Here is a 22,877-nt window from a genome sequence, read left to right as displayed (position 1 = left end):
ACAGTTTCCTCGGGTGGTCTTTCGTTCCTTTTACTCCTTTTTCATCAATCCAGGCATGAGCCTTGGTTATGAGCTCATCGTATGTCTCGGGTAAGTTCATCGTTAGATATTCAACTAGCTCAAGTACCCGTAGTCCATGGATGAGCCCCAATATTTTCTGAATTTTGGGTAACCCGCATATCTCCTGGGTTTAAAATGTATATCTTGCTATGAATCCCTTGAGCGTTTCTTCTTTTTGACGTTTTATGTCATGTGCCGCCACATGTGTCTTCTTACGTTTCCTCTGTGTAATGAATTGTGACATAAATTTTGCTTTCACGGTTTCGAAGTCATCTTCTAATTTTGTGCTCAAGTTGTCGATCCATTCCTTTGCTTTTTCGGTTAAGGAATAGGAGAAAATACGGCAGGTGGTTCGCGAATCCCATCTTTGAATTGTTGCGATCTTGATGAACTTGTTTAGAAAATCGTTTGGGTCCCCCTCACCGTTGTAGTATATGTTTTCATGTTGTTTCTTTTCTGTTTTTACCATGCAGCCCCGCATATCGTTGCCAGATGAGTTGTTCGTATTTGCAGGGTGTGTTATATCTGTGGGTAAAAGAGGGGTTTTCTTTGGTTACCCATCGATCTTGTGTCTATTTTTGGTTTGGGCCCTTCTTAGGTTTTGTCCTTGTAGTATTTGGGTCAGTCGCTCAGGTGCCTTACCTGTCTGTAGATTTTTGTCAGGCTAGGTTCTTGTGTGTTGGTATCCCGATGGTTCTCTTGTATAGCCTAGGAGCCTTGCCTTAGGGAGGCACTCTGTGTTGTTTTGTCTTATGCCTCGTCTTCGTTATAGGTACATGGCTACAGGCTCCGGTTCGTACACCCGATCAGTTTCTCTTAAGCGCCTTATTATCGCACATAGCACATCATAGTTTGCCTGTACGTCAGCGTCAGTGATTCCCTTGTCGACCAATGCAGATATCCCTCCCCCGGGTATGCCCATTGTTTTTATTGGAGACTTGTTCGCTGGGGGAATGGCCATGTGTAATTCTTCCGCAGTGTAAAAGGTGCATCTTGGCTATCTTTTGGGAGTTTATGGACGTCGGATTGCCCGAGTCCTGTGAGATCGCCCTTATGTTGTTCGGCTTTACTGGTTCTGCAACGGTATTGCCAGGGATCTGGACTGGCGCCCCTTCAGTAGGTTCACCCTGATCTGCACCTAGAGTGTTCCGTTCGGATCCCTTTCGTTTTGGTAGTGCTGGCGCAAACTGGTTCTTACGGGGATCCCACAATTCCAGCATGATTCTGTTTTGGTGGGGCGACCATGGTAGGAAACTCCTCTGGCCCCTATCCCGTAGTCCTGATTCGGACTTGCTCCGGTCCTTGTCCGGCGGTCCCGGTGCGGGGCTATTCAGGGCTTCGGCTGACGTAGATCTACCCCGGTCTTGGCCTTGCGGTCCTAGCACGGACTCGCTTTAGTGTTTACCTGGCGATCTTGGTATGGATCCATCCTGGTTTTGACTTCGCGGTCCTAGCACGGACTCGCTTTGGTCTTTACCTGGCGATCCTGGTATGGATCCATCCTGGTTTTGACTTCGCAGTCCTAGCAGGGACTTGCTTTAGTCTTTACCTAGTGGTCCCAGTATGGATCTACTTAGGACTTAAGCTGTTGATATTTCTTACATCTTCCCCGGGTGATTCGCATACGTAGAGACTCTTCCATATATTCTGTCTTTTAAGGAAGCATCCCAGGGGTCTTGCGAGGACCTTCGGCCAACATGTGCTGAATCAGGTTTCTGGGGAGTGTGGTATTAAGTAAGGGTTATTTATCCATCCGAGCCTCGATTCTTTAACACGAACGAGCGTGTCATGCTTCTAGGACCGTCCCTGCAAATTCAGTGTTTTTCCCACTTCCACTCTTACATTATCGTGGGTGGCCGTTGACAGATCTGAACCCGGCGTGTGCGAGCTGTCCTGATGTCGCCAATTGGCGTCTGGTTCTTCCGTGTCTCGAATGTCTGATGGGCAGTCTACGCCTACGACCGCGGGAGTTTCATTATCATTCCCGTCTTGGCATTGGGCGGGATTTAACCCGTATAGTTTTGGGAAGGAGTCGAGGTTTGGCATAATGCTATTCTTTTAATCGTGGCTAGGTTCGAATATGAGAACAAAGGTCCCACGGATGACGCCAATTTGTTTGATCAAATAATCGAACTATGGCTCAACCGGATGTGTGAGTGGGTTTGATAATGTTTTGTTGGCAATTCCCTTCCGGTCAGAGGTTCGTAGACCGCTTTACGCCTGTTGTTGGTTAATCCCAGGTCGTTATCTGCGACTTGGGGTTTTAGAGGTTTGTTTAGGGTTTATTCGAAGGTCGAATAAACGATGTTGATCGAAGGATTAGTGTATTGTATTAATGTCGTATATGTGAGATACGTGACGTATATATGATCTTTTGCCGTAAGGCTTCTTCCTCTATTTATATAGAGGGTAGAAAACTTGGAGAGGATGGTAAGAGAATTAGGGTAAATCTCTTCCTCCTTTATGAATATCTTGTTTCCTTCATAAGGAGATTTATGTTAATCTTGTTATCGAGTCGTGTTCGATATATTCGGAGCTTAATATATGTTTAATCGGATAATCATGGAAAGGGTCCATATCCGATCTTGTATATTTCTTCATAGCTGGGTAATTGCTACCTTGGGCTCTGGATTGATTGTACCTGGCGGAGGTCGAGCTCTGTTCTGGCTAAGTAATTTACCTGTACCAAATAGACCTTCCATATGATTAATTTCCAGAATATATCTTCCCTAATAACACAAAAACAATTAACAATAATTTTTTCTCAAAAAATTAGATATGAAAAACTGAAAATCAACAAATATACATATGCATATATACACATAACTTTTAAAAAAATAAAGCCCCTTATGTTCATGAACAGTTGCAATCGGCATCATATCTTCCACTTTTTCGCAACATTTTCTATCTTATATATATGATACAATCACACAAATTAAAATTCAGATATGATATAAAATCAATAAAAATAACGTACTGGAATAGTGACAACTATCGATGATGGTAGTTGCTCTATCGAAGTCCAAACACAATTTGATAAGGATTTTATTTGGAAGGGTATGTATAGAAAAATCTCCAGATGAGGTTGATTTGTGGTGGTCGTAATTTGTGGTGGTGATGACGGCCGTGGGAAGGAGTGATTGCGGTGTGAATCGCGGCCGGGGAGGGGGGAATGGGGAAGTAGAGTGAGAAGGGTTTTTATCAGGCGTGTACAAATTTAGGGGTATATTGGACACATCATGTATATGGGTTGTGAGGGATGTAGATTAGATAGGGGTAATATAGTCTTATCAAAGTCTGAGTGGCTTAATGAAAAAAAAAGGATGTTTGCCTTATATAGCACTAGACGTATGCCCGCATGATGCCGTGGAGACGGCAACGACGGGTGGCGGCGGCGATGGGCAGCGGCGGTAGTGGTTTTAGAAGTGATGAAGTAAAAATAAAGATAAAGAAGAATCAGTTTCAAAGAATCAAGTGATTAACGCTATGGATAGTGAAATCATGCCTGTGATCAATTGTCTTATAACTTAGTATCTGCTTTTTCAAATCCAAGATTTTGACCCACTATAATCATAAAAATTATTAACCATGATCAGTTTTACTGAAACACAAACTGATTATTGTCACTTTAGTTTCAACACGCATCCAAACACCCCCTCATGAACTTTAGATATTCTAAAAACTAACCAATCAAATTTAATGTCTTCCTCCATTTTACCTGTAAACAGCATGTGAAAAGGATATTTTTCCTTGAGGGTTATACACTTATACTCGGCCAATATTGGTCATACATGTTGTGTTCTCTAGGTTGAACCACAACCATCAAAACAGCACTGTAACATAAAAATAATGTCTTTTTTAACAGCACAACTATGAAATTGCAGAAATTGGCATGAACTAAATGAAAAAAAGGAACCTTGGATTGTTATACTCCATCCATACCTTCGTCAACACCTCTGCAAACATTGGCATCCTCTGGGAATCAACTCCAAGAGGTTTTTTATAATATGATAGTAAGCTCCTGCAAGATGTATACATATATTAAGCAAAAAAGGTGAATAGCTGGAATCCCATGGCCGTAAATAAATTAAAATTAAGCTCAATGCCACAACAAAGCCATATCATAAGATTAGGAACAAATATGTTACCATGAAGCTCATACATTGAAGACCATTGAGGATCAAGGGTTCTCAATACTATCTTGTTTCGGAAAAAGTCTAATCATTGAGGTGGACTTGATACTTGGAAGTTCCAAATTCAGATCATGATGACGCTTGGAAGTTCCAAAGTCTAATCATTGTGGGCTGTTGGAAGTGGTGGTCAAATTCGAAGTTACAGCATTGTTTCTGGTAACGGAAATAGCATCTTGAACTGTTGAATTAAGAAATTAGAAAAGTAAATTTGGTGGAATAGACTTGTTCAACTTCTTATTATGTGTTGATACCTTAGTAGACATGTGGGAATCGGGACGATGAGTAGCCATACTGTTATGTGGGGAAGTGTTCTCCTGGAAAGAATAAAGTCATCGACATTCTTAGTAACGAGTGATGGAAAAAAAATGAAATCATGGCTTTAAGCTATAGAAAAAGTGTCCCTAACCTGTTCAACGCCATGTAGATTACACCAATTTTGATAGTATGACCGTCGTCGGTGAACTTGCCAATGGTATTCGTTTTTCAAGATTGGACTGGGTAATAGAAACTCTCCAAAGGAACCTTTGACCGGTGAAGTCACTAAGCTCATCCACACTAAATCATCATCATCCACCTGTTCTTTCTTGATATCATATGCACTGTTACTAGTTTAGTTGGATGACATCCCACTCACATTTGATTATTATAAACCTGTGAACTTTTTTCATGTCAAAGTATTATTTATAGTCGATTTAAATCTTACAATTAGACTTTATCTGATTCTGATACTTTAATAGCAACTACAAAATTAGAGTTTGCCATCAAAATATACTAATTGCATATACAAGAGTCAAACAATGAGATAAAGACAGTAAAAAATGTACCTGAAGATGTTAAAAATAAAATCCAACAGTGAGGTAAAAATTCATATCTCTTCACTCAATTCAGCAAGAAGCGGATCATCTGAAAGCTTGAGTTCTGGTGAGGAAAAAAGCCTTCCTGCATATAAACTATTTACAATCCAACTAAATGGCATTGTAGGAATGTTTTGCTCCAAGGCACATTGTTTCAACTGACGTGAAATGTGGTTTTCATCCTCCACAATAATAGCCCCCATGGATACCTTTTTCGAATCAAGACACTTAACCAACCAATGTAGCGTTTTAAACACCAGCCCACCTCCATATTTGATGATTTTTGCCATTTTGTTGCAGAAATTGTGTTGTCCATGAAGCATGATGGCAACATTATTAAAGATAAAATAATCCCTACAGACCGGCTTTCCTATTATGTTGCAGTTCTTACTAGGATGTTCTTTTAGGATTGTATATTTATTAGGTGGTAGGATCAAACCTTCACCAACTGAATCAAACAGCCATTTAACTTTAAGAATACATGCATTTACTGCACATCCGTACAAGAATTTGGTTGTCAGCAGCTTTTTGGGACACAGAACAAGAGGAAGTTTTAGGCTTTGTTTTCCTCTAAGCGTTAAAGGAATATCGTCAAAAACGATTCCACCATTTTCTAGGATTAGATTCTTGATTTCGTTATGCTTCTTGACAGAAAATCCTGTAAGCAAGAATTCGAGCCCAAGAAATAGCATCTTTTTATCACAAGACCCAGACTTAGGTTGCAGATTAGAACTTCTTAATCCTCTGCACGCTTTACTTGCAACCAAAGGATCTTCAAGTCTAACTTCTGGCCATTGTTTGAATATGTTTACCTGCGGATAACTAATTTCGGGTTCTGAGAAACGGACACGCTTTCTCCTTGGAACTAAAAAACCTTTACATGTAGACTTGACCTTTCTGGAAACTCTGGTTGGCAATAACTCCACATTGCTATTTAAAACCACTTTATTACCATTCTTTTTAGTCATGGGTAAGTTCATCTTCTTCACCATTTGACTCGTCAACTCTGTATCTCCTTTTGCGGTCTCAATAATCCCATCATTATCACCTCTGAAGTCAAGGGTGGGAGTTTGCATATCAGCAGGAAAATACATTGGAACATTTTCAGATGGTAAAGATTTAACACGAGTTTGTTCTCTGACAGATGATGTAGGATCCAGCATGCTGTAAGTTTTAAGTGAGACCTGCTGCCTGCGTACAGTTGGAGAGCCCTCACCAATAACTTTAGAATTAGATCTCCCTTCACTTAGGGGCGATACCCTTTTAGCAGTGTCGAAGTTGGGTGCAGCTGTGGGGCTCAAATACTTCCCAAATTTCACCTGCTGTTCACAATTCTGAGATATACGAGAGTGGCCAGCACTATTTGAAGTAAAACTGCAAGGAACAACAGAACATAAAGGGTCGATTGGGGACATAGCACCATCAGAAAGCAAATTCCCACTAGTCCTGGCTTTATCATACGAGTGTTCAAGAGCTACGATACGGGAAGCTGGCAAATCATCAGGACAATATTTCCCACCATTACTAGCTTTCTCATATGCACATTCAGGATTTACACTTGTTTGAGAAACTGAATTGCACTCATTGTCATGTTTCTGCATGCAGGAATTCATGTCTGGAGCAACATCGGCAGATTCAGAGATAGAGCTTGTTTCGTTAGCAAATAGTTCAGGAATGTGTCTTTTGCATTTATCGTCCTTAACAGCAGGAATGCATGGATCATTCTGAAAATGTAAGCAGAAAAAGATGAAAATGTCATACTTGATGACTATCAGCATAAGGAAATCACAATGCACAAAAAGAAAGGTGAAAAATAAAAATGCATGAAGATAAAACAAAATTAGAATGTATATTCAATGTTTATTATCCGTCTTTGGCATCATTCTAACTCAACTCAGTTAAACTAGTAGAAAGCAAATACGATAAATGACTGGCTGTTTCTTAAATGAGATGGTATTAGAAATGTTGTATGGTAAACACATACACACCATGTATCTTTCACATTATTCATGACTGATAAGACATCCACTTGTTTTATTCAAAAGTTCATAGGCATTTTTAACCAGATATGTTCGCCTTCCAATGAGTTTTCAAGAAATAAATATAAAAGCTAAAGGGCTTTCTATAGACAAAAATATTCTACTGTACTATACAACATTTGCAACAAAACTTATAGCAACACTGTGTTAAGTAGTGTGATTGACCCTAAAACTGCAGAGTAACACTTGTCAATTGAAATGTAAACTTCTACATTTTCAAGAATAACCAATACATAATCTTCAACGCTGTTTTGAAAAATTGGTTATATAAAAGGCATTTTGTACTAACCTTCCATGTCCAACCACCAAACCAACGACTTTGAAATCTATCTGGAACCAAGTTTGTCATCTTATCTTCTCTTTCTATGAAAAAAAACACAGAAAACCCAAAACGAGGTTACAATACAATGACAATCTCTATACTGAAAGAGGGAAACAGAGATGGAAAGAGTAAAAACCATTCATAGAGATATTAAACTTGCTGAAAAAAGTTTTAAAAAAATAAGGAAACCAGAAAGCCAAAATCACCATTGCATCTAGAGATTCCATATTGTACAGAAGACCTCAAGATGGTATGCAATGATGTCGTATCCCCGGGTATATGGTCCCTCTCCAAGCTAACCTACAATAATATTAAAAAAATAAAAAATAAATAAATAAATAAAACTAAATTATGTAAACAGGTTACTCAATACATAAAGTTAGATGTGAATAATTTGATCCATTTACTTAAATATGGGTTGATTTGGGTCACAAGCTATCGCCTACAGATGGATAGTGAAAAAGTCAGACAGCTCAAAAATCATCCAAAGTATATTTTTCATGCATTAAACCTTCTGAGTCATACTGTACGAAACTTAGATAGTGAAAAAATTAAAATTTTGTAATCATTATTGACATGGAAATTATTTCTAAAGAATAGTGTTCTGGATCAACCAAGCAACTTGTAACCCTTATAATAGATAATTACCCATTTTGACTCGTTACGGAACCTGCGTGTTCTGCCACTTCTACATAGTGTGTACAAAATTTGCTTAAAGGTCTTTGATTTACCTCTGTCATGCAAAAATCAGCTTTCTTAACTGAACAACTGAGAACGGGATCAATGTCACATGCTAGATCAGCGTCTTCTGTGCCTAGTTCTTCATAACTCACATGTCCCTCGTGTGTATTCCCTTCAAAGGTTTGGTTCATATGGACCCTTTTCAACAATTTATTGGCATTATCAACTTGTTTATGTTGTTCTTTTGAAGAATTAAAGCCAGAATCAACTTCCAACTGTTTGGCCTCAAATATGTAGTTTTCTGAGGCATAACTATCTTTAACATGAGATAAGGATCCATAAGCACTCTGATCACTGTGGCCATTAACTGTCAAACCCACATCTTCATATGCATCTGCCATGGCCAACTCATCCAAATCAGAGAGAACATCACAGTCAATCTCATTGCTTTCCTCAAAAGAGCTACTGGAAGTCTCTATACAATCCTCCAAACGTGCTTGCTTCACCCTTAATGCAGCTTCAAGTACAGCTAAACCAATAGAAGATTCTGTAATAGGTACATGTTTTACTATCTCGTGTATTTCTAGCGCCTCTGACGCTGCAATAGTTAGTTCAATTGCATTGACAAAATCAACTCTATGGGATGAGTTTTTTTCTTTTTGCTCCTTAAAGCTTGGAGATTCATGATGTGATATTCCTAAATTGTCCTTCGGTTGACTTGGAACTATATGAGTTTCATCATCATTACAGTTCACTTTATGTGTGTCCTCCTCAGGGAGGACTTTAGCCTCTGGCTGATGCAACAGGAGAGTTTGATTGAATTCTAATCTCTCTGATTGAGATCTACTGAAAACTGGATTTAATGTACACTGAGAATCTTCGGTTGATAGACGAAGATGATATCGAACTTCATGCTGACAAGTAAATTATTTAAGACTTCTCAGTAAAGTTATGCATGGAATCGAACATGAGATGCAATCGATAAAATCTTAAAATTGTTAAATGTGAAACATGTTGGTGGAAAATCATGCTAAAAATACAAGGTAAAAGAAGTAGTGATGATAGCAGTCACCAATTTATATGTTTTTAGGATATTAATGTCCAGATAGTCTACTTAAAAACTTACATTGCTAGAAGATGAAGGAAAATTCAACCCTGAATCGTCTTCCCCAGATAAGAACAAATGGAAACTCTTGTACCTGTCATCAGAAGACATATTCCCATTTTCTCTGGTGCTTTGTTGAAGGGATCCAAGTTCCTAGCCATTGCAATAAGAGAATACAGTCAGATATATGTCGAACTATATTAGTAATCATAAAGATCAATAACTAAGAAGCATCCAAAAAGGTCAATACCCCACCATACATAGTACTTGTACATGCAACAACAACAATACCCTCCCGTCAAAGGCAGGGTATGAAGGAGGTATCTCTACCCAAAGATAGAGGACTGCTTCCATGAAGACCTCCGTAAAAAATATGTGTAATAAGAAAAGTGGGCATGCAGTGTTGGCATGTGTGTGTGTATATAGCATGTCTGTATGTCAGTATGTGTGTATAAGCAAATAGTGTAATATGTACCAGATGCTTGTATTTGGGTCATATCATTATAGCATAGTGCATGTCACAAAAGAGGGGTAACATACCTACATATTCGCATGTAAACAATATTTAGACCTATAAGCATATAAAGCATACAATAATATATATAAGCATGTGCATGACAATAACAAGAGAGAGAGCTATAAATGGCATGCCAGAGTTTATGAGTGTATGAATATAGGTAACAGGTCATATAAGAGAATAATAGTCTACACATGTAAATGTGACAGAAAGAGGGGGGTCTAAGTCACCTAAAAGAGCAAAGATGTCTAACCCTAAAGTAAAGTGTTTCCTACCCCTATGTTCCTCAATCCTGATTCTAGTCCTCCAAGTATGTCTATCATATACACCGTACTTGCTTATAATATGATATACATAAGAATCGGAAAACAAGTCTAGTCCCGATCCTGGTCCGTTTCTAGAAATAGCCCAAACATTCCTACAACACTACATTATATGATAAAATATCAGTCAAATAGTGTTTTAAGCTTGCACTAGTGAAAGAAGCAGTGACTGCTAAGGTTGTATCAACTCAACATCGTTCTTTTTCCCTCAAAAAGTTAGACTCATGCAAAGAGGTAATATGATAGTAAGACCGTTTACACATTTGCCGAGTATTTACTCAATCTGGCCAAACCAACTTACTAAAAGTCTAAAAGCGATTTACAAATAATTGATTAAGTAGTATAGCAGATAGTCATAGAGCGGGACCAAAACCATGCCAGGCAAACCCCACATCTCAAAGAATAATGGACAGAAGAATGGCCTATCAAGCTATATAGGACAGGAACTGAACTTTTAAAGATTCGTCTCAGACCAGGCTGAGTGCCAGGCTTGTAATGAAACTGATCTATGCAGGTACAAGTGATAGACTAACAAAAGGACAACATTATAGAACGAAAAGACATATACACCATATGTCCTCCAGCAGTCAAATGATGCCACTATGGGTCTACATAATCTGAAACTAGAGGATCAGATACAATTTGCATATACTTGGAGTGAAGCCAAGAAGATTGATAGAATAACTAAATAAAATTATAAAAATATCTGGATCTATGTCCCTATGCAAAATAGCATCGGTTTTTCCTACAATAAAAGAGTGCCACTAGCCTCCTTTCACCCAAGAGATCCCAGAGATTAGACACCAAACCTTATGTTAGAGTGTATGGGCGAGCTCTTGTTTCCTATAGCTCAATTATATCTCCAGTTCAAAATTAGCATTCTACATTTTAGAAGAATCGCCACCAATCGGAATGTAGCTGAACTTATGCTAATTAAGTTCACATCAAGCTCACCTATGTTATAATTAATATACCTTTACCAACTTATGCTAGTATATTGCCAACCTTGGTTTTAAAAAGCGCGCCTGACCTAGGCGCAAGCCTTGGAGCTTTTTGGTACTCAAGGCGCAGGGTGTACAAAAAGCGCTCGCTTTTTGGGCTTTTTGTAAGCTTAGGCGCTAAAAAGCGTGAGCTTTTTGTACACAAGAGGATTTCTTTTATAAATAAGTAAACTTTCCTTCTTACCTCTTAAGATTAATCTCTTCTTTCTTTTTCCTCAACAAGACCAACAATCTTTTGAGAGTTTCTTTTCAAACACCAAATTTGATCAAAGCGGGACGTAAATGAGTATCTTATTGATGGTGTTTTGGTATTCTATGTGTTATAAATACTATATAAATAATTTATAATTTTTTCTCATAAGTGTGGGCCTTGCGTACGAAAAGCTCGCCGCTTTTTCACTTAGCGCTTTGCGCTTCCGAAATGGACCCTAACGCTTTTGTGCGCCTATCGCCTTTTAAAACCAAGTTGCCAACAGACATGGTGCATCGGCACCCGCCCATTCAAAAAAACTTAGATGTTTAATAGCATTCGGCTATTATCTACAGACTAATGAAGCTAAACAACAATAGCTTATATGATTCAAGTGGATTTCCTGGTAGCTTGTACAAAGGTTATTCGCTTGAAACCATAGGGTAGGAGCTATTGTGAGAATAGTAAACTATTGTGACGGACGCCTTTAATCATAATTGATAATCGGAAACGAGATTGTGATTAATATCATTAACTTCATAACTATACAGTACGGAGTAATATTTGAAATACATATGAAAAAATAAAATAAAAAAAATCGAACCTCCTGAAATCCTTCTTGACCGCCGAAAGAGGAACGACGACATTGATTACTATCCTCATCCAATTCCCTTGATATCAAGGGGGAGGAGGAAGGCGGCTGCAGCCAACCAGGAAGCCAATCATCCTCCTGTATAAATAATATACGAATATATCATAAATTTTATTTTTAATTGATGAAGATGATACTAGAAAGTAGTAGTAATGATTTGTTTTTTTATTTAATTAATTATAATTAAATTAAATATATACAAACAAATGATACCTCAGAGAAACGAGGAAGATGAAACCCTAGTAAGTTCCTCATTCTACCAGCCTTGCCTTTCCTTTCTTTTCCTTTTCTCTTGCTGATTGGTGATTTGGACTGTAGAGTGGAGTGGAGAGATTTTTTTACAACAAAACAATACTAAATTACCTCATTCCAAAGATCACTATTATTCACTATGACTATTGCGGCGGCGGCGAGTAGCGCCGATTGTGGCCGTTGGTGGTGTAATATAAGGGTGTCCTTCAGTTCTTCCCTAAATAAATTACTCTTTTCTTTCTCACTTTTAACATACCTAAATTACCTATTTTATTTACTCCCTTAATTTTAATATTTCTTCCTAATATACACGGGTCAAATTTTTATAACTCACTAATTTTAATAACTCAATTATACTCGTGTCAAATACACATCATTTATAACATTTTAAAAATAAATGAACTATTAGATGTGTAAATTTAAATGAAAAAATATAGATAAAATCTATTGTCTTCTGAATTATTTTTTATAAATAATGTTTGTTTATGTATTATGATCTGACATCTTTGTTGCTCAATAACACTTTATTAAGATACTTTTCGATTTACTTTGAGATATTGCAACATAGACGTTGTAACTATAAACCAATTGTTCATAAAAATAGTCAATAGCAATTTACTCGACCAGTGTACCCTTCATTTATTATTCAAAACAATGTATTAATAACACTATTACGACGGTGAGTAGCGTCGGTTGTGGCGTTGATGGTGTTATATGAGGGTGTCCCTCAAAAAATACATTACTCTTTTTTTTTAACTTTCATTTTAAAATACCTAAATTACTCATTTCAATTATTTATTGATTTTAATATTTCCTCTTAATTTACCTATAATATCTTGAATAAAATTATTTACAACGTAGATCTCTCAAATCTAAAAAAAAACAAAATCCATTCAAATTATTTGATTGTAGTAAACTATATTTTATTCTATATATATGATGATATGAACTTGCTAATTGCTAACATATTTAGACTAACACGTTAATAAACAAACATGTTGTGTCAAGTGAGTATAAGATATGAGCTCTATTCATTTAATTTGATACAAATTAATCGGTTATGTAGTGTATTGTTATGTTAAATGAAATTAGTTGAAAAAATTAAATGATATATAATATTTTAGGAACAATATGTTAAATTGCTCTCCCATTCCATTCAAGACCGATATGGTGGGAGTTTGGAAGGCAATTGCCAACCTCAACTCCCATCTTAGCCCATTTGATGTTGCTTTGGAAAGATTGTTCACAGGTCAGGTCGAGAACGGAACCGCCATCCGTTATTGGATCGACATTTGGAATGGAGTTGTCCCATTCAGAGAAGTGTATCCAGACCTGTACAGAGTGGAATGGAAAAAAGACGTGTTGATCTGTGAAAGATAAACCGGTCGTGGGTCGTGGCAGATTCTCACCCTGGGAATGGAGCTGGTCCAGAACGCCAACAACGTGTACTGAACTCCAACAACTAGAAGACATGCTTAGCCGAATCCAGAAGACTTCTTTGAAGTCTACCAACGACTTATGGATATGACTCTAGACCCCTGTAGCTTATTCACATCGAGATCAATGAGAAATCATCTTCAACGAGCTGAATTTGGGCCAAGCTTTTGGATCTTTCCGTGGAATCACCTAGCACCTTTTAAAGTCAATCTTTCTGGTTGGAAACTTGAACAAAACAGACTTCCAACCATCGACCTTTTGCTGAAAAGAAATATCACCGTCGCTAGCACCTCCTGTCCTCTTTGCAACCAGACAGACTTCCAACCATCGACCTTTTGCTGAAAAGAAATATCACCCTCGCTAGCATCTGTTCCTTTTTCGCAATTTTGCTAGCACACTATTGAACCACATCCTATCTTGGTGTAAACTTCCTCTAATCACCCCCTCCTGTGTCAAAGATCTTTTCGAAGTACATAAAAAGGTTCATCTTTCCCATACAAAAAACAACCTTGTCATACGCATGTTGCTTGACTATATGGAAATGTCGTAACAATTGCATATTCTCCAATAAGAAGCCATCAATCCGTTTTGCAATTAAAGAAATCAAGACAGTAAGCTTAAATAGATCATCAAACCCTAGTATTAATTAGACAAATTTGTGTTATTTTAATTTTAATGTTATAATCTTCGTTTTTCTCGTTTTGTAAAACTAGCCTCTCGCTAGTCCTTTCATGATAAAATACTTTGAATGTTAAAAAAAACGGAGGAGCGTTAATTCGTGATTAAAGAATTGGGGAGAGATTTTGGTAATTTACATTTATTAAAAGGGGGAAAGGAATATGAAGCTGTTAAGCACTTAAGTTGGGTGAAAAACTCCTCACATACATTTTTTTAAACCATAAAATCATGGGGGCCAAACATTTATTCAAAATATTAAAATATTGGTATGTAAAGGGTTTTTCACCGTGTGATAACAACCCTATACTCATTTTTATCGTATTAAAAACTACCGTCTACCGACAATAGCATACCATGAAATACGGAGTACTATATAAATGTGCAAAAAAGAAAGCCGTTGATGCATAAACACAAAAGACCCGCTTCTCTTTCATTTCAAAATCACACCAGTTCACTTCACATCGCATAAATCTCGCTCTAAATGGCGACAAACATCGGAATGATGGATTCGGCTTACTTCGTCGGCCGATCTGAGATCTTATCCTGGATCAATCAAACTCTCCATCTCAATCTCTCCAAAGTTGAAGAGGTATTACCTTTTTCAAACCCTAATTTCATCTATCTATCTCTATATGTATAATATATGTATATATATATATTGTTAAATCTCTCTTAATTATATGCCTATGATGTTTAATATAAAACCTAATTGATCTATTTCACACTTACTTTATAGCTTTCGTTAATTGATGCTTGTGAATTCGGCTTTAGTTTAGTCATTTTCGTGTATAGATTTAAATATGTGAAAAATTCGACCGATGTAACTCATTGATTTATTATAAAATTTGATGCGGAATTACTTTGAATAAATTTCTGTCTTGCGATGTCTGATGCTTTGTCGATTTCTAATTGTTGTTAGTGTATTAGGCGATTTCTATATATGGAACGATTTCGATAAATTGCTACCGATTGTTAATGATAGTGAAGTTTGATGATGCTTTGAGTTTATTGTAATAATTTCAGTGAAGTGTTGATCTAAATTTTTTTGACTTGATTGAGCGACTTCGATAAAATTTGATGCAGACTGATTTCGATAAAAAGTTGTTTCTTCTCTAACTAAAGATGCTGATTTCTGATTTTGTGTGGAGACGGGAGTTTTGTTTTTAATAATATATGCATTCAATTGAATGTTTTCTCAATTTTTGGCATAAGTATTGACTTAATTGGATGATTTGTGTAAACTTTGATGCATAATGGTTTCAAAATGAAGTTATATCTCTTTTTTGTTTTTTGTATTTCTGCAAGATTTGATGTATAAAGATTAACGTTGTGAATAAAGTATCGTTGATTCTGGATTTTGCACGAGTATTGTGATTTAATAATGGTGTGTTTAAGTTGTTTGTTTTTAGCAGTATTTAATGAAATGTTGTGTTTCAGAAATAATTTGAACTATTATAATGGATATGATTTGGATGTAGGCATGTTCTGGTGTTGTTCCCTGTCAGATGATGGATATTGCTCATCCTGGTATGGTGCCTATGCATAAGGTCAACTTCGATGCGAAGACTGAATATGATATGATTCAGAATTACAAGGTTCTTCAGGATGTTTTCAACAAACTCAAAATCACTAAGGCTTCCTAACATCTCCTGTTTATATTAATTTTTTTGCTTAAGTAGATACTTGAAAGTATGTTTCAGTAAACAGTATGATATATGTATTATGTAAACCGTGACGTTGTTATTTTAAGAAGTTAAACTAAAATGAAGTATTTAGAATGAATGACTGTATTAGTTTCTTAGGGTTGGTTATGTAATCCCGTTGCATACGTGCCATTAATGAACTATCAGAGTATTATTTAGACAGAGAAATGTAAGGCAGTTTTTTAAAACTTATTTTGCAAAGAAACTAAAAGTATGCTGATTTGCTCTTGTGAACATTAGCAACTATGAATCTACGATTTAGTTTACAACTACAAATATCATGACTATAAAACTCATGTACTGTATTTAGTTAGCAACTCAATAATTTGGTTTTGGTATCTATGGTTACAGCACGTTGAGGTGAACAAGCTGGTGAAAGGAAGGCCACTGGATAATCTTGAATTCATGCAATGGATGAAACGCTATTGTGATTCCGTCAGTGGAGGCAGTAATCAAAAGTAACGTTTTTCCCTTTCACTTTACCAACAACATTGTTTTCGTTTGCTCCATGTTTTGCTTTCTTTCTGTTTTATTTCCATTGATTTAGCAAGTCATATGTGGATATGATCTCTTTTACATTACAATAAAATGACACTGTGTTCAGTTTATGAATGCACCTTCTATGATCTTTAATCAGTTGTGGTCATCTGATTATTAATACGTATATTGTACTAATTGGGCTTTTAGTTATATTATATGGTATTCAACATCTGTATAATTAATATATCTATTTCTTTTTACGGGCATGATGACATGATAATTACATGTAAGATAAATAATTTATGGTTTGGATATTATCTGTAACTAGGAAACGTGGGAATTGGGAAACATACGAGGGTTTGATATTTTTGAAAAATCTCATAAGATATCAGTCTACTACAGATGTATTTAGTAATAGAACAAAACAACTTAATTAAGAAACTGATGCAATCTGTCCAGAAACACTTAGAATTGTACTGAGGTAATACAATTTCTTTGTTCTCAACACTTCCCAATGTCCAGGAACTAGTCACTTCAACAGCCTTTAATGGTTATCACGTATATGTTGACAGGTTATTACAGTTCCATCTCCCTCAAATAATTACAATAAGTTTATAGTTGTTGAGAGAGACTAAATAAAAAGCATAGTTTGACCTGTTTGTAGGTGAAACATATAGGAAGGATCCAACAGAAGTACGAAATTCCGATTGTTCGGAGAATAAGATTGGTTCTAGCAGAAATAATCAGATGAGATGTAAATAGGGAGCATGATTTATAATCGAGTGCATTGAGAATAAGAAATCAGAGAGAAGGTTAAGAACTTATAACCATTCTTTGATTGAAGTCACGATGAGTACTCTGTGTTTCTTCTTATGCATCTTATGTCTTGAATATATTATAGTTAAGTAAATCTTACAAAACTTAGTACATGTTCACTTCAATGAGACAAAAGTGGCACTTCCTCATGCATTTTACTTTAGGGAGATCTTTGCATCTCAGAGTTCTGTGTGTAATAGAACCTTGAGTTTGGGATATCAAACAACTCAGTATCAGAGTTGTAGTCATTTTACAAATAGGTATTTTAGTTTTCAGAAAGTCATAAACTTTTTATCACGAATGTGCCAAACACCATACCTTTTATGCCACTAGACAAGCTTGAATAGGCAGATAGGACTAAAAGGAAAAATCATAGATAATATTTTGTTTTATAGGGACTACATTCTTTCAGCTGCTGCTTTCTAATGAGCTTCTTTTGTGGCCAAAGTTTTCTATTTGGATACTGAGCTATATATTGCGCTTATGATACTAACCCTTTAAATTCTACATTGCAGTTACAATCCTGAAGAGCGAAGAGAAGCTTGCAAAGGTGGGAAAGTTGTGAGCAGAAAAGCCGCACCATTACAACCTATTCGGGGTTCTACTGCTGCACCTAAACCCCATAATTCTCGAAGAGCTGATGCGCCATCCTCTGCTAAATCAACCCCTATGGTCTCTTCTGTCAAGAACACAAAACCCTCTCCAACTTTAGACACATCTGAATATGATCAACAGGTACTAGAAGTACTAACATTTATTATGAAACTCAATCCATGCTACATAACTATCAAATACCTTACGTCGTCTTTGTTATGCAGATCACTGAACTAAAACTAGCATTGGATAGCCTCGAGAAAGAAAGAGATTTCTACTTTGCAAAGCTGAGAGACATTGAAATCATGTGCCAATCTTTCAATATCTCAAATTTGCCTGTAATAATTCTTTCAATTCACTTTACTTGGAAAATTAAACACATAAAAAACATAGAGTGTTAACATATCTGTTCACAGATTATTGATGTTGTAAAGAGGATCCTGTATGCTGCTGAAGATGATGCATCAACTGTTGAAGAAGCTCAAGCCATGGTTCTTAACCATGACAACAACGAAGTGTGTTTGAGTCCAGTGATTGAATCTGTAGAAGACCAGTCAAATTCCGATTCACAGAAGAGGAAGGCTATCATCAACACAGAAGTTGATGCAGCTGCAAATGTTGCATTGTCTCCTAGGATACAGGTTTTAGATGCTTCTGACGTCCATTCCAGTGGGTCACCTCTCACGACCTATTGATTCTGATCGCACATCTGAACTCGAAAGTGATTCATATTTTTGGGTGACAATCTATTGGAGATGGTGTTATCTCCTGGAGTTGTTGAATTTGAAATGGTAAATGAGATTACTTTAAATCAAATGCACTGGTGTTTTGAAGTTTTATACTATTGTCGTACATCTATGTTTACTAGTCCTTTTGTTTTTGATGGAAACCTGGGAAAATATTAGTATAAAGATCTTAAGACATGGTGTTGGCTTAAGTCATATCTTCTGAAAAGCAATATTGAGTCTTGGTTGAGGCTTGTCATTTCTGCTGCAATAATATGAAGTGACCGATAACTGAATGCTTGTTTGCAAGAATGAAATTGTTTTAATAGAAGTCAGGGTTAGAAGTAACATGTGGTATTCCAATCACTGTAGATGGTAACTCTACCCTAGTAGAGACTAAATGAAGATTCAATTCTAAAGGAAGTTTACAGGACTATATGAGGGACTTTTATCGTTCAATACGGAAAGTATTGGAAACAAAAGAAGGAGGTGAGAAGTTAAGGAAAGTTATACACTTATACCTGAGGAATTTCCAATCCAAACGTACATGGAGGTATAATCTCCAATCCTTAGAACTATATCACCTAAATTAATAACATGCATGCAGAAGGAATTTAAGAATAAGGCTTGAAAGTAGAGAAAATACCCCAGACAATGATTTGGCCTGTTGTAAGAGTCTAACCAATAAGTTTATGAAAATGATGTGTTTTGGGGGTATGCAATTCAAAATCAGTAACTAAATTTAAGGTATATCTTAATGCATCATATGAAAATTGGATGAGTTCTAATGAGTCAGATATTAGGAATCATAATTTCAGTAGTTAGTACTCGGCTTCTGTATGACGGGTAAACTATTGAGATGTGTGTTTGAATCGGATTTATCATTGAAGTATATCTATCACATACAATAAATTTAATTTTTGAAGTGAGATGGTTTTAAAGTTCCTGAAATTCTGTGGAAGTGTTTTAAACTAAATTATGCAAAAATATCTACAAACCTGAATTTTGTTTGTTCAAATCTGAGCAAGATGCTGAAGTGTCATTAGTGACTGTATACAATATATATTTCATTGCAAAATCTTAGCAAAGTTCATTAAGTTTAGGCGTTTAGCATTTGAAAAACAGAGGAAGATAGCTACGTAACTTTGGTACCGGCCATAAACAACAATCATATGTTTTACAAAACAAAACATCAATGGCCTTTGACACAATTCCCAACTGGATTCAATACTCTATACGAAGAACTTTTCATGCTTTGATACTTTTGAGACATATAATATAAGCAACCAATTGGAAAATGAAACAATAAAAGTACAATGACGTCTATTGTTCCAACTTTAAAAGAAAAAATTCAAGGAACATATCTGGTTGTACATAATAGGTAATTTTAGACCAAATAATTATCTACATAATACAAGTTTGCAACTATAAAACCAAGACCATTACGATAGGAGTACTTCGGTCTGGTACAAATGTTCAGTCTCCACTGGCACAGCCCTTGCAACCGCAATGCACACACTCTATTACGCTTTCCTCCCTGAGGTATTTGGGCACTCGACAAACACATGTTGTCTGAAAGTTGTGATCACGTGGTTGGATGCATCTTAAGCAGCAAAGTCGTTCATATCCAGGCTGAAGTTCAAGACAGAACCATGAGAATGCATTGTAAAATGTATGTTAGCTCAGAAAAAGAGTTCATGCTAAGTAATGTGGCAAAATGGACAGATCGGGAACGGGTAAAAAAAAAAATAGATGATTACTGCATGAGTCAAGCATACCCAAATACGACCCGGACACTTTTTCCAAAAAAAAGTTATGCCAAGTATGATCACTAAAATGGTTTAACTTCATGATGACCAAAATTTATGAATAGAAAGATTTAGAATGTTTTATGTCTTAAAAGTACACTTCCGGGCAACATTCAACCCCTTTTAACCCAATTGAATTGATTACCTTTTTCTAAATATTTTTTATCCATCAGACTGGTTCAAGATATATATACATAAACTGAATCAATCCCATTCACAAGTAAATATGTCAAAATTGCACCTCAAAATGCTCGATTTGTTCATCAATACCGTGTGGGCTATTGTAGTGACACAAATAGCATTTTGAGGGATTAGGACCCTATAAAGATTTTATGAAAGCAGGGTATCACATAATATAATATAACTTCCATGGCAACTACATATAAAACACAATATCTTACCTTCTTCCACTTGGCAATGAGATTGCGATCAGCGTATCCCTGGTCCAAGAAAAATTCATATAGTTCTTTGGGATATTTCTTTCCTACGATAGTATAGGTCAAAGACATAGCGACTCTGTTGGTGAGCAATCTTGAAGATTGGCCACAAGGTCTCACATTTTCGCTTTCCATCATGTGGGTCATTCTCAGCTGTCCATAATTAAAAAAGAAACTACATCACTTGTTCAAATATATATATATATAAGTTACATCGTTTTATTCCAGTTCACACATTACTCAGAATATACACCAGCACAACAAAAATCTTACGATCACGTATTTAAAAAATAGAAAAGAAAAGGCAGAATATAATCCGACACAAAATAGTCTATACTCTACAACATAATGATTTACTTTACTCATACTTGTAATAATCAAAATAAACCACCCCACTTTCAAAAAACTACAGCACTTCATGCAACCTTTACCTTATAACAATATGACATACTAAACAATGACTTGGAACCAGTTCCATTGATAACTTTCCTCTATCTATGTATCACGACTAAACACAGACTCGATATTTATCCTTATATCTTTACTCGATTAAACCAGTGACTCGATACAATACTTTAGGACAATAAAGACTTCAACTTACAACAAATTAGACCCATAAGTAGCAAGTGTGTATAATGTTAGTACAATTTACGCACAAATTTACTACGTCAAGACTATGCGATGTCATGGAAATTCAGTATTGAAACCGCATACCAGCATCCATTGAAAAAGCCTCAAACCTAAAATTGCTCTAAACTAATACACAAATTCAAGACCTGATGACCATATTACGGTTTTCATAGGACATTAACCTAATCAAAAACTAGGTTGTTGTTGTTAATACTAAATTCATATATTTTTCTAATCAATTAATCTTTTTATCCAATTGCTTCCAGTTTTTACATAAATAGTAGAAAAGGCCCTCCAACCTCCTCATCCCATGCAAAGGTTGGAGGGCCTTTTCTAACATTAAGGTAGAAACTGGAAGCAGTCTCTCTACTTTGGTAGAGGTAAGGTCTGCCTATATTTTAACCTCCCCAATACACTGTCGAGGTATTGGGGCTCAAAACCCGCAGAGACGGTACTGAGCAGTTACTTATCCAATAACATTTAGTAGAACAAACATATCACGTTTTACAAGGAAATAGAAGACAAACGGCGCCGCTAATTCTTTTTGTATTGCAAACCTAAGACATAAATAGCAACATGGTATAATTCTTTTCGTAATGCAGGTATTGTTAGGTCGCGTGTTTGCTACTCTCACCTACTCTCAAGGTAGCCAGGCTAACAGATGGGTATTTCTTTTTTATGATGTTCTCGGCCGACAGGTATGTATCTAAACACTTTACACTTTCTGACTGGTCCTTATGTAAGCAGTCTCTCTACCTGTGATAGAGGCATTGACTGTCTACATCTCACCTCCCCATACCCCGCACAGGGATTGGGTCCTGTTGTTGTTGTGTATTGCAATTTACGTGAAAAGAAAAAAAGAGATTTAACCTTCTCGCATCTTGGCCTGTAACTCGCGAAGAGTGGGCTCAACGAGTTCCCATCCATCTGGGTATGTAACTCGGTTTGTCTTCACTTTCGGCATCTTTCTTTCTATCTTCCGTAAAAACTCCTAATAATATATATAGTCGTTTAAAGAGATGGTAGATCTTTCCTCGATGATTAAAGAGAGGTTAGTCCAGAAATTAGGGATTTTGGATTTTTGTTTAGCAGAAGTAAAAAATACGAGTAAGTTTTTGGATATTTCGGTATATGAATATCTTTTTTTTTTCTTTTGGAAAAGCAGCTCTCGATATCGGAATGTGAAATTTGATATTGAATTTTTGGATATTTTATGTGACCACATAAAAAATTGCATATTGAGTTTGTCATCATTTTATTTGAAAAAATTTTTAGGTTAATTTCTAATAAAACTTTTAGCTTAATTTCTAGGAATAGAATTTATTTAATGATAAAGATACAATGTAAGATTATCATTAACAAAACTTTAATTTTTTTTAA

General features: G+C 36.2%; 2 protein-coding genes and 1 pseudogene across 5 annotated transcripts; 1 reads left to right on the top strand and 2 right to left on the bottom strand.

Moving 5' to 3' along the window:
• Positions 1 to 3,598: 3,598 nt before the first annotated feature.
• Positions 3,599 to 12,393, bottom strand: LOC122579262. Of its 4 annotated transcripts, none has more exons than XM_043751390.1 (12): positions 12,151 to 12,393; positions 11,890 to 12,015; positions 9,276 to 9,407; positions 8,200 to 9,063; positions 7,675 to 7,768; positions 7,436 to 7,509; positions 5,078 to 6,831; positions 4,660 to 4,911; positions 4,505 to 4,567; positions 4,209 to 4,431; positions 4,003 to 4,081; positions 3,599 to 3,893 (listed from the first exon to the last, which is right to left on the bottom strand). In XM_043751390.1, the coding sequence occupies exons 1-7, from the start codon at positions 12,190 to 12,192 to the stop codon at positions 5,119 to 5,121; spliced, it is 3,045 nt and encodes a 1,014-aa protein (XP_043607325.1). In that variant the 5' UTR covers positions 12,193 to 12,393; the 3' UTR covers positions 3,599 to 3,893; positions 4,003 to 4,081; positions 4,209 to 4,431; positions 4,505 to 4,567; positions 4,660 to 4,911; positions 5,078 to 5,118. The 4 variants fall into 4 exon arrangements, with proteins under 4 accessions (XP_043607325.1, XP_043607324.1, XP_043607327.1 ...); XM_043751389.1 differs by having other exon boundaries at positions 4,660 to 4,904; XM_043751392.1 differs by having other exon boundaries at positions 4,209 to 4,406; positions 4,660 to 4,904.
• Positions 12,394 to 14,785: 2,392 nt separating this feature from the next.
• On the top strand, positions 14,786 to 18,592 carry LOC122580468 (microtubule-associated protein RP/EB family member 1C-like). The gene is made up of 6 exons (XM_043752739.1): positions 14,786 to 14,893; positions 15,783 to 15,938; positions 16,359 to 16,465; positions 17,819 to 18,038; positions 18,122 to 18,235; positions 18,314 to 18,592. The coding sequence occupies exons 1-6, from the start codon at positions 14,786 to 14,788 to the stop codon at positions 18,590 to 18,592; spliced, it is 984 nt and encodes a 327-aa protein (XP_043608674.1).
• Positions 18,593 to 20,063: 1,471 nt separating this feature from the next.
• Positions 20,064 to 22,524, bottom strand: LOC122579125 (annotated as a pseudogene).
• Between the last annotated feature and the right edge of the window lie 353 nt (positions 22,525 to 22,877).

The sequence above is a fragment of the Erigeron canadensis genome, chromosome 8 (genome assembly GCF_010389155.1).
Source record: "Erigeron canadensis isolate Cc75 chromosome 8, C_canadensis_v1, whole genome shotgun sequence".
Lineage (NCBI taxonomy): Eukaryota > Viridiplantae > Streptophyta > Magnoliopsida > Asterales > Asteraceae > Erigeron > Erigeron canadensis.
The sequence above is the reverse complement of the archived record's forward strand: the minus strand, read 5'-3'. Positions and strand labels throughout refer to the sequence as shown.